General features: G+C 51.5%; 2 protein-coding genes across 2 annotated transcripts; both read right to left on the bottom strand.

Annotated features, from left to right (window-relative positions):
* Window positions 1-6,677: 6,677 nt before the first annotated feature.
* On the bottom strand, window positions 6,678-8,062 carry BO87DRAFT_330173 (thioredoxin-like protein 1). Its single transcript, XM_025620283.1, has 3 exons — window positions 7,908-8,062; window positions 7,622-7,769; window positions 6,678-7,564 (listed from the first exon to the last, which is right to left on the bottom strand). The coding sequence occupies exons 1-3, from the start codon at window positions 7,984-7,986 to the stop codon at window positions 6,793-6,795; spliced, it is 999 nt and encodes a 332-aa protein (XP_025481719.1). The 5' UTR covers window positions 7,987-8,062; the 3' UTR covers window positions 6,678-6,792.
* Window positions 8,063-8,220: 158 nt separating this feature from the next.
* Window positions 8,221-11,327, bottom strand: BO87DRAFT_354468 (heme peroxidase). The gene is made up of 3 exons (XM_025621288.1): window positions 10,851-11,327; window positions 10,045-10,778; window positions 8,221-9,325 (listed from the first exon to the last, which is right to left on the bottom strand). The coding sequence occupies exons 1-3, from the start codon at window positions 11,205-11,207 to the stop codon at window positions 8,710-8,712; spliced, it is 1,707 nt and encodes a 568-aa protein (XP_025481718.1). The 5' UTR covers window positions 11,208-11,327; the 3' UTR covers window positions 8,221-8,709.
* Between the last annotated feature and the right edge of the window lie 912 nt (window positions 11,328-12,239).

The following is a 12,239-nucleotide window of genomic DNA, read 5'->3' as shown; positions in this document are numbered from 1 at the left end:
CACCAGTGTTTACCTTACTCCGTAATACACCGGTGACAGGCATAACATCCTCCCACCTTCTCCATTCGACTCCCGGACTCCACCAGGGAAAGATTACGAAAGATATCTAGACTCGACGGCTGTCTCGCATTATCTTTTATGGCGCCGCTTCGGCATGCCACCGACAGTTTAGATGAGTAGTGAAGATGAGCGCCACCGGAAGGCAGCGCATCTTGCCTCTTTGCGACGTCGGCGGTGGGTTTCGAAATGGGGATGGGCGCGCATCCGCGCTGACAGACGGGCGGGCGGTAGGGGACTTAATCCCGTCTTCCGCGCCAGTGGTACCCGTGTGGGTGGCCACGCAGGTCCTCACGAGTGAGGGAAAAAAAGAAAAAAAAATTCTGGTCTCAATTGCGACCGTGCGAGAAGTGTCAATTTGGCGAAGGCCCTTCTCGGATGCGTGGCCCCCCTTCTTCTCGGGCGAATCAGAGTCAGGAAAAAGTCGTGCTGGACAAAGCACTGTGGGATGTCCGGGCTGCTGCGCGTATCCGGTGGTGGCAGAATGGGGAATCCTGACAGATTCAATGCCGCTTGGATCCGAAACTGGGGGCGAGCAGAGGGGGAAAAAAAAGGCGAATCAACAATGGGTCAGATATGGCATCGTATTCTACCCTGGACTTCCAATAGGTTCCGCGGAGACCGGAAGCAACGGTTATCGGATGTCCAGATATGTACCAAGATTATGGATGGATATCAATTGGTTTTACAGTGGCACAAGATCTATGGGGAGGTAAGACTAGCGAACGACAGAGGGCCTGTGAGAGAGCGAAGTGGTCCTTATCGGTACCGGCTTCCCAAGACCACGACACACCATATCTTATGATGTTGCCTTGAACAAGACACGCCGGAGAATCCGATTGCGGATCCTCCCAATTAATTACTCCCTGGTACTCACCGTACGGCGTATATGCTGAACCATTGAAACTGCAGCACATCATGCGACGCCGATAAGTCACTACTATTACTGGAACGATTCTCAAGCAGGAAGGTGATTATATACTTCAGGCACCATGATCGCCTGATATATAGTTGTCGTACAACCGCCGTGGGGGGAATGATTGACGGTTGATCGCGTGAACAAATGGCTTCGATGCGACACACGTAGCGATCAAATCATTACCATCTAATTGGAATTAATGCAACACCCAAAATATGGGCATTGCCCGTTAAGCTCGCTCGAGATCATGCTGGCCTTGGTGGACTGATACGATAAAGTTCAGGCGAACCAATAGTGCAGCGCCTAGTGTGGATGAGGGTTTGACACCATCCAGAGAATTGGAACGGGGAGGCAGGACTGGAAATTACCCTCGCTGTCAATTTCCAGCACCAAATCGGTGCGAGACTATCACCGAGCGACCGGGTCTGCTGTGCATCGTGCAGAGTCAGAACCAGCAGATCTTCAATTCCGTGTCTGCTCCATACTACGACTACTACGTACTCATCTACCGGCTGGAGACTGGAGCTTTACTACTGAACACAGTAGTACTGTCTCCGGGACGAGTCAAGACGAGCAGTCGAGGGAAGAGTGGCTAATGGGGCTAGACCTAATGTGGCTGGGACTATGGTAATGGACCTCTCCATCCATTAGGGCACCACTACGCCAAACCGGCCAACAGGAATTCCGCCGGCAAACTAAACTCCTCTCCGTAGAATACTCTGTTCTTACGGAATCGTACCGACGTCGAGCGTTTGGTAAAAGCAGTAAGCTCGAAATCTGAAACACACTACGCGGACAGCAATCCTCCAATCACAGCTGGCTTTGTCTAGGCGTGTCTCGGTTTCGTCTTAGTCAGGTCCCCAGAATTCTGACTGAACAGCACTAATCCCATTGCGTATACTAGCACTATGGAGTAGTACTACTCTGTACTACTAGATACTAGTTGGTAGTTGGCAGTCCTCGTTGCCTCCGGAAAGGGGGAGGGGACAGAGCCAAGCCATCTCCGACTGTTTTACTTCTCAGCATCCACTAGTTGGTAGTAGAATGGAGTATATTCTCCGTACGACACTAAAATGGCGATAACCTCTCCTAAATCGCCATTAGGGATCTCACCTCATCCCTCATCCTGAAGCCAATCAAATGGCCCCTGACTAAACGGGATAATGCTGTGAAGGTCGCTACGTCATGGGCAGACAAACCTTCTCCATAGCAATCAATTAACGTCGAACATAGTGTCTTTACCTAATGCAACCGAAGTCTTTAGAGGCTTCTTCGAACCTTCGAATCCTCGACACGGGGTGAGCTTGATTTCAGCAATAGCAACCGCCACGTACGACTGTCTCCAAATTGTGCCACAGTGGTGGCCTCAGAATCCAGGACCCTCACCCTCTCTTTCTCTGTCTATGGTTCCGATTCCGGCAGACTACCGAGCCCTTCTATGAACCAAGGATGATGAAGAGGGGTGGTGTTATGATTTTAACTATGGTTCATACACAGGAATTTGCGACATATTTCCGAGTGATCTCTTTCACACACGACTCTGGGTCGTTTCAGAAGAAGAATCCACCATCGTCAGACCATGCCATATGCCAGCTACGCCACAACTCTCCCATCCTCGACAGTAGACCATGGTTGCAATGTATGCTCGCCTAAGATGCACTCGCCAACAGAGATGAACTTGATGTCCGTCATGCTCTTGGACAAATTGGATGCCGTCCGACCGAGTTGAGTAACGGGAACATTTGAGTTAGTCGTAGCTGCTAACTATCCAGTTGCCAAGCGGCCCTCGTGCCTGCTGGACGGGCTGGGACTGGCGCAAGTCGGTCTTCGATTGCCGGCATGAAGCTACCGCACTTTTTGCGGGGACTTTCCACCATCACTACCTGCACTACTGCGTGTTCCACTGCGGACTAAACCAAGTCGGAATTCCATGTCTCTTTTGGCTTTGGGCGTTTTCCCTTTAATTCCTGATTTGGGTGTCTTTGGATACATCAAGTGTGATAGTGATGAGCAGCTACCATCCCGCATTTTTATTTTTTCTTTGTTTACGGTTCATGAGCCAACAGGGATCCAAACATTACCCCGAGACTACCACAGGGCTGCTACTTGAGCTTAAACCGTGCCAATCCACGAGTGACTTCGACGTGTTCAACTGCTTCTAAGGCCCATCAGTCCATACCGATTGGGGAAGGTGCGCCTTTTTTCTATGTGTGATTGTTCCATCTCGTGCTGAATATTCCCATCACAACTGCATGCTCGTCTCGGCACTTCAGAACACCGTCGAACCCAGCGGGCAGACGGGAAGACATCCATGTGGCGTGCTCCTTTGAGTTCTGTTCCTGGATTGGTGCAGGGAAGATCATGGACTAAAGTGGCCGATCGCAGCGACCACTGAATACGACAAACAATTTACCTAGGCCCGACACTGATAAGCCACCAACCCTTTTTTTTTGCACGTGCGTATTGATTGAACAGCATCATACTCGGGTGTATCTATGCTGTGACTACGAATTGCTCCAATCGTGGAGAAACCCGGGACTGATCCAGTGGATGCCAGCGGGGAGAGAGGGACTGATTCGCACCACCAGCCATGGCGAAAATCATGAGTCTCTCTTACTCAACCCCATTCCAGCGCTACTCCATCCTGGATCGTGTCGTCGGAGCTTTTGGAGGCATGGGCTCTGAACGGCCACGGACATTGGTTATTCGTCCCGAGCCTAGCCCAGTCGGGTATATAGATAGTATTCCGACCCGTGGTTCCAGCTCGCATTGGGGACCTGGAGAGCTCTTGCGTGTGGGCTCCAGTTGGGATCTTGGTCCCGTAGCCGCTCCCAGTATGATGATTGTCTGTGATTCCATTGGAAATGGCGTCACCGTGGAGATTAAGATACAGAAATCACGCAATCAGAGAGGAAGCTCACCGTTCGCCCGAGAAAGTCTGTCTCTAACAAAACTCTCTTTACGAAAGTTGAGAACGGAGAAATAGTGCGAACCCTCCCGACGGGACAGGCTAATACTACTACCTATCTATATATCCTTCTTACTAACCAAATGCGCATAATCGCCACTTCCAAGACGCCAAACATGGGCTATCGAAAATAAGGATGCGGAGAAGCAAATGATGCGCCATTAAACTTGGCCTTGGAATTGGGGTCCCTTCGGAGCTCACGGCAAGCAAGCTCGAATCATCAACCACCCGACTTACTATGTTTGTGCACCGTATACCTGCAATATGGATCCTACGAGCAGCAATTCTCGAGTCAGAGTGGACCAGAATGCAGAATTCAAAACAACAGCATCCGCCGCACGAGGAAAACAGAGATAAGACAACATCGGACCCGATACCTCTGATGGAGTAGGTCTCCCACTCAGGTGATCCGGCACCGTCCGCTGGGATGCGATTGGAGGTACCAATCCTCGAAAGGGCAGGTGGCAGGTTTGTTGGTTCTCTGTGCACGGAAACTTTCACGCCGACATCGCTAAGCAATTGGGATTGATAACAGAGTCATGCAGATATGGATACAAGAATTCGAATTTCTGGGTCGCAGGCAAACCTGCGCGGAATAGCGCGAGGCCAAGGTGCCTTCGGGTGAACTTTATCGCAGGAAGGAATTACTTCCATAGCGCGCTACTCCACACTCCGGGCAGCTTCTGCCAGTCGGAAAGCGCTGTCTCACACTGATACTTCCGGCGGCGACCCAATAGCCCCCTCTGCCTCATGGGTCGTCAGTGTGACTATGCACGGGATAATGAGCATCCATACGGAGAGAGTGATGCGATTTGTGCGATAGCTGCGTCGACCAGTGTCCCAACATGATCGACGGCCGCCCCAGCCTAGGGCCCAGAAAAGGTCTTGGATTGCCCTCTGCACATTGCACCCTTGCGAGTGGGGGAGAGCGGGCGCAAAGACTGACCACTATCAGTCTCAATGAATCAGGACAACAATAGTTACGTGAGGGAATTCGTCTCAGATAAGGTAGGCTTGCGGTTCCTTGGGTCGCAGTGGGATCTCGGTCAGACCAAGCGGATCGCGGTAAGCACTGAACATCCCGAAAAGAACAATGCTCGTTCAGCTGGTTCAGCTTCCTTGGTCAGCCCGCTTCCTCACGGACCAGAGTATTTTTTTTTACCTCTTCGTTGCCCGGTGGTATCAGCCCCCAAGGTCCTGACGTGAAAGGTGCCCGGGCGCGGCGCGGTGCAGACTGCAGAACGTGCGAGTGGGATGGAACCATGGGTCCTTTTTGCATAGTCCTCACGGGTTGGGGCCAAAAAAGGTGGCTCAAACAGTTAATGCATCAGACGATCCATCGGCAGTGATGCTGATTAGCGACGAGGACACGGACATCTGCAGCCTGCAGACACAGCCATCGCGAGAGAAGAAAAAATCTGACATGCACACTACTAATTCGATACTACCAGGTTCCGGCTTACGACGACAATTTGCCCCCAAACCAATGCAGCAGGCGCATCTGCCGTCACTGTATTTAGTTGGTATGTACGGAGTATGCCGGTATCCCTGGACGCGATTGGTTTTAACCGAGCAAGCATCATGCTAGGCGATGATGGCAGTTGAACCCCGACCCTAGTAGATAGGCCCTGGGGCTGGGGTTGGGGCCAGGGCGCAAGGCGCAAACGGATGAGAATCCTTGTCATCCGAACGCAATCAGCCGGCGAAAAGATTCAACTAAGACGCGCACGACGGAGAGAAAAAAGTACCACGGGTACTCTGTACTACCACTAAGAAACAGCCACGCCGACAGAAGGAGAAACAAGGTAAGCATAAGCAACAAGCAATGCAATAGCACAGCGGAATATAAGCATAGGACCGGAGTAGCAGTAAGCAAACGATCTTATACCTCCGACGAATATCACCGATAGGTAGAAAGTAAATACGCTATGATCCAACCACAACCATAATCATATAACCACCACGAGGATATCAAATATCAACATCAAGATAGAAGAAATAAATTCTAAAATAAAACAGGCCTCAGTGGATGAAGTTAAGATCAATCTCCCAGATCAACGGGAGTCAGTCTCTTCCTATCATATATGAAAACATCCAATAATCTCATCATCGACCTGATATATTATATCAAAAGAAGAAGAAGAGAAAAAGAAGATTTCCCACACACCGAAATTTTCACCTCCCCAAACCCGCTTACTCATCATACCTCGACAGAGAAGAGAAGAAGTGAATGAAATCTCGCTTAACCCGGAACAACCAATCATCCACCCTCCCCACCAAACACACCTATAAATACAACCTCACCCCTTCACCCATTTGAAATCCTTTTTTTTCTCTTTTCTTTCTTCGTGCGGCGACGCAACTATTTTCACCCGTGTTGCCTGGACATCATTCTTCTTCTGTGATGTTGTCAAACCCCAGGTGTCAGTTGCGTCACAGACGAACGGAATTGCACACCGGTTCTTACTTTATTGGTCTTTCTGTTTTCTTTTCCCACTAGGATTAGACCATTTGGTTTGGGATCGGACATTCATATTATTATCATTACTGTTGTCATGGATGTATCTGTGTTGATGCGTCGATGGTGGTGGTGGTGGTGTGATTGTCTTAATATAGATTTGTTGGCTGTAGTGTTACTGCTGCTTTCTGTGCTGCTTATGTGTGGTGCAAATTGTGGTGGGAGCTTGGTCAATAGATTTCGTAGATTCTTGAATGTGAATGAATATCATCATGGTCATGAGTTTCGATGTCTTTCAACAAGTAGTAATATGTAATAGTGTTTCTGTTCTGCTCTGTTCTAGTGCGTTGCTATCATATATCTACTCCATGTACTCGCATGTCCTCTTAATCACTCCCCCGGCTCATCACCAATCTTCTCCAACTTACCCATCTCCCTCTTCTCACCCGCCTCTCCAAAGATCCTCACCCGATCAACCCGCAACTTCTCACTATCTCCATCCCCATCCACAAAGAAAATCACCAACGACGTAACACTCTGGAACTTGACAAACCGCAAATCCACCTTGGCCGTACCCGTCTTGGGATCCCAGTCCTCCGGCTGAATCGTAACCGTCTGCACAGCAGGGATATCATCCGCCTCATCGAATCCCAACACATGCGACCGATTCGTATACAACGACACCGTCCGGGGGCGCATCGGCCGCTCATCCTCATCCTCAACCTCCTCCTCCGCTGACGGCGGAAGCGACGTAATCTGCAACGAATGCACCTTCAGCGTAGACTGGAACGGGATGAACAGCATCAACTGCTCGTCTGTATCACTCTCCACCCAATCCGGTGCGGCCCCGGCCTTGCCCTTGGCGTTGTTCAGGGAGGATGGCTTCGAGCTATCGAAGAGTGTCTTGGCCGTGCCGAACTCGCTCGCCCGGTTTAGTAGCTCCAGACCCTTGGGGTCGTATTGGTCCGAGATATCGCTGTAGTTCTTGGGTGCCGGGAGGCCGATCCAGCCTACGCCGCTGCTGGAGCCGGCGTCGTTGCCTTCAGGTGCTTTTTCGGCTTCCGTGGCGAGCTTGCGCACGAGGTCGTTGAGCTCTTTGGCGTTGGCGCCGCGGACGGTGGAGGTTGGGCGGCCGCGCTCGAAGAGGACGAAGGTGGGCATTCTTGAGTAGGGGTTAGTGGCTGTATTGTAGATCATAGGATGTGGGATAGGCACGTACGCTGTGATTCCATACTGTCTTGCGATGTCTTGGTTCTTGTCAACGTTAATCTTCGTAAAGGTGATCTTGTTCGGGCGTGAGAGCTGCCCGGCTAGCTGCTCGTATGCGGGGGCGATGGCTTTGCATGGTCCGCACCAATCTGCGTAGACTGCGTTTGTTTCGATGGGTTAGTTTGCTTCTCTTTGTGAGGTTTGTTTGATTGTAGGAGATGGAGTGACGTTGCGAGTGAATGGGTGGTGATGGTGGTGGGGAGGGGAAGGTGGGGGGACAGCAGATGGGAGCTCACAGTCGGCGACAACAAAGGTGGAGGAGCTCAATAGAGAGCTAAATTGCTCGCGTGAGTTGATTTGCACAAGTGTCGACATGGTGGAGATGTGTGTCGCGTAGTGAAGGGCGCGAAGGGAGATGGAAGGAGGTTGGCGGTGGTTTGGTGAGCTGCGGTGGTGGTTACTGTTAGGGACTGGAGATATATTGCCGATATGTCATCAACGCCCCCGCCGCCCACCTACAGCAGTACTACTGTGAGATGTATATGGTGAAGACTTGACAACTCCAAAATATGACTTATTATGATAAAATGTTTGTTAGGTTATGTATCCGGCAATTTCTATTTTGTAGTCTATACTCTCAACGTTTCTCATATCTCATATATCATATCTCGACTCTGTGGCTTAGGTCTTAATGCAGGTAGACCTGGAGGTGATAGCAACAGCGTCAGAATAAACAATCCTTACCACAAAAATATAAGCATCCAGGGTGCTGCAGCATCAATCCGCAAGCAGTATCCCAACCTCCCTTGGGAGGGTTGACACAGGTCAAAGTGCGACTAGGCCAGCAGCGTCCGCTGCGGCAGGCATCATGGCTCACCACGAGCCTATCCTCGAAGAGTTCTTTGGACGACACAGAGTGTGCACCGCACAGTGCCACTCGTGAGCTTATGCATCATCACCATACCCTGCCAGCTAAGTGCTGGTCACAACGATCGCGACCAAAAGCATCCAACGGGTATACCCCGAGCGAAGAATTCATCCATCCACGCCCTAAGGCGACAAATCCAATCACACATCACACATATCCCACAGCACCACTCAAGTATCCTCCTCATCTCCATCCTCAACAGCAAACAAAACCTTCATCCACAAACTACACCCCCGACAACCCACAACAATCTCCCCATGCTCCGCCTCCCTCTCCAAATCCTGCTCCGTGACCAAAAACCCCCTCTCATCTCCACACCGACACCCTCTATACCACAGCGCAGCGTCCGCATCACTCTCATCGCACGCCAGATCCTCCAGATCCACGATTTCCAGACCCGTATGGAAAACCGTGCCCGTCTTCTCCCGCTCCGCGACCCTTGCACGATCGAGTCGCAGCGACCGATCGTATTCAGCGCGTAGATATGGATCAGATAGTGTTTTGTATGCGGTTGTGATCTCGTCTATTGTGTAGCGATGAGTCGTGTGCAAGGAGGGGTTTGTGTCGGATGTAGAGAGGCCGCCGCCGCCGCTGCTGCTGCTGCTGCTGCTGCTGCTGGTGGTTTGGACATCTTTTGCGATTGCGCCGGGCGCTTTGTCCGGGTGGTGCTTTAGCAGGGCTTTATGGTAGGCTGCTTTGAGCTGTTGTTTGGAGAGTGCCGTTGGCGTCTCTGTGAAGGGGAGGTTGAGGACTTCGTAGTGGTCTTGGGTGAGGGGGTGGTTGGATCTGGTCATGGTGGGTTGGGTATTGCGGTGCGGCAGATGTAGATGGGTTATTTTTTGCGCGGATTGGTAGGAGGGTTGGCTTCTTCGCCAAGGATAAGTCAATTTAGTATATATTTATTGTTCCATTCAGTCTGTTTTGTATCTTGGGAGATGAAGGCTCTGGTGGGCTCTGGGTTGGGTGCTTGAGATGCGGCGGTTGGAGTTCGGAGATTGAAAGACTTTCTCGTCGGCTCCGCACTGCCGCCACTTCTTGTGCGCTTCCGGAGTGATGCCGACTCGGCGTGACAACCACGATACCTTGTGCTACGTGATTGCAATGTCGGACAGATTCTTTTGTTATATTGACATCGATGGTAACTAAGAAAGCGGATGCCTTGTGGATCGAGCGATCAATAGTACCTAATTAGCCGGTTCAACTACTAGGGGTGATATATATACCGCAGCATGTTCGCTAATGAGGTACTACGGCAATGATCACAAGGTATCTTCTGATTCTTCAATGGATGGTTTATTGATCTAATCTTCTAGATATTTCCACCCCTGTATGGTTTATTGCCCCGCGGCAGGACATGCCTGTCTAAGACGCATGCTATGGTCGTCGAACATCGATCGAGAACATGTCGGATATCAAAATGTGAACAAGAGAAAACAATGCTCCGCAGCTAAAACCCTGAAACAAACCGAACCCAGAATATTCACAAAGACCTGGAGAGTATTTACTCTGAGGTCTTGAAGACATAGCGGTCCTCAGTCTTGAAGGGGACACCAAGTTCAAGGAGCTTGACGAAGACATTGGAGAAGTCCTTGAAGAAGAGGTCGCTGTCCTTAGCATAAAGCTCGACGTACTTGCGGAACGCCTTGTCCTTGGTCAGGGCAAGATCAGCGGGCATCATCATCAGGGTACCAGTGGTCTTGTCAGTGAACTGCTTGGGGCCGTTCCACTTGCGCTGCTGCCACTTCTCTTCAACCAACAGACGGAAGAACTCGTTGGTGAAGACGGTAGGGCTGAAGTCCCAGGGACCGTCGAAGCCAGAGCGGTCAGTGTGGGCGCGACCAAGGGAGTGAGCTCCAACCAGAGCAACGATCTCCTGGTCGTTGAATCCCATGCGGTAGAAGATGTCACGGATGTGCGACTGCTCCTTGGTGGCGTCGGGGAGACGTCCATCAGGGGTGCAAGCAGCAACGTCCTTGTCCTGACGGCCAGGTCTCCAGGGGATGGCAGGGCCACCAAGCTCCTGGATGGCACAGGCACCAGCCAGGGTCCAGAGGTCGGAGTAGGTGATCCAGGGGAACTGGGCCTTGATGGGCTCCAAGAAGTCTCTGGCGTGCTTGAGACCAGCGTTGGCGCCGTGGTCGGACTCGGGGGCAAATCTCATGGTGGCACCGTTGCTTCCACCAGTGCCAGTCTCCTTGTCGTAGGTACCGCTTGCGTGCCATGCGAGGCGGACAAGAACCTATTCAACAACAAGGGTCAGCTTCCCACGTACTCAATGGCTCAAGCTTATCAGACGGTGACTGTCACTTACGGGTCCATAGCTGCCATCGTCATAGTCGGTCTCGTTGGCGAGACGCTGAGCAACGGCATCGTACACCTTCTGGTAGTCCTCCTTGGTGGGGACAAACTCCTTGGAGCTGACGGAGGCATCACCACCCTTCAGGTAGAAGTAGGCGCCAACACCACCAGCAGCGGCAATACCAGCCCAGAGGAGGCTGTTGGAGGACTTGGCCTCGCCAGCCTCAGAGGCATAGCCGCGGCGAGAGGCAGCACGGAAGCCCTGAGAAGGGAGGGCAAAGCGAGCACTGCGAGCAGCAGGTCTGAAGGAAGAGGTAGCGGGGGTCGAGCGAAGGAAGGCCCGAGAAGCCGTTCTAGCAGCCAATGCCATTGTGAAAGAATGTAAAGGGAAGGAGACGAATGCTCAGGGGTGAATTGGATGTACACGGAGGATGGATGAAGAAACCCAGGGACAGATGGATTACCTCGGGTGTAAGACGGGAGAGAAGAGGAAGGACAGAATAATAAGGTAGGAGGGAGGAGAAGGGGAGAGGGAAAGAAAGACAGAAGAGGAGACGAAGACAGGGATACTAATAGGCTGCGAATGTTCTCCTCAGCACTTCCAGCGACTTCCTCCACAACGACTTAGTATTATGCCGAGTCCGTTGTCCAGGCACGGCGCACCAATGGCAACACGCAGATTGACGAGCTCTGGGCCGAATCTTTTGAGTCAGCAAGTCACTCTCCGCATTTCAGGCGCCGTGAATCTCTTTAGTCCGCGGGCAACTGCCAGTTGGTTGTGAGTGAGGAGACCAGAATTGGGTGACCCGATCTCCGGCAATTGGACCTGTCCGTGGCAAGATGGCCCTTTTCCCGACCCTTGGCTCCAATCTCAGTCTACGAGTCTTTGATTCCTACAGAGTGCCACACAGCATTGATTGACTGAGCCATTGTTTGGTCGATTGACGGTGATTTGCGTGTTGAGTTGAGAGTTGAGAGGTCCAAGTTCACAGCTCTCAGGAGGGGCAAGCAGCCCATCTCCATGCAACGATCATAGCCGATGCGACTAGTCTATCGCTCGTTTCTGGGTCCGCGGGTGGGACCGTTGCCATATTATTAACAGGAACATTCTCTTTGGCAGAGACTCGCTGGTCTCACCTGCTTCTTTGCTCTCTGAGCCGCGGTAAATTCCGGACCACCCACTGCCTTCTCCCTTCAACTGGTTCCTATTACTAAACTTTTATCCGTCCAGAATCTTCCCATTACTCAGCTCTGGAGTCTGGCTCTCACGATAACTGCTATCAGCCCTTCAGAACCATTCTAGAAGTCTGCTGAACAGAGCTCTCTTACAAACACCGCTTCTGATAAACAACTCGGCCTTGATGCTTAATCATTATCAGTTGCTATGGTAGCTTGGCCTCCA

The sequence above is a fragment of the Aspergillus neoniger genome, assembly GCF_003184625.1.
Source record: "Aspergillus neoniger CBS 115656 unplaced genomic scaffold BO87scaffold_9, whole genome shotgun sequence".
Classification (NCBI taxonomy): Eukaryota; Fungi; Ascomycota; class Eurotiomycetes; order Eurotiales; family Aspergillaceae; genus Aspergillus; species Aspergillus neoniger.
The sequence above is the reverse complement of the archived record's forward strand: the minus strand, read 5'-3'. Positions and strand labels throughout refer to the sequence as shown.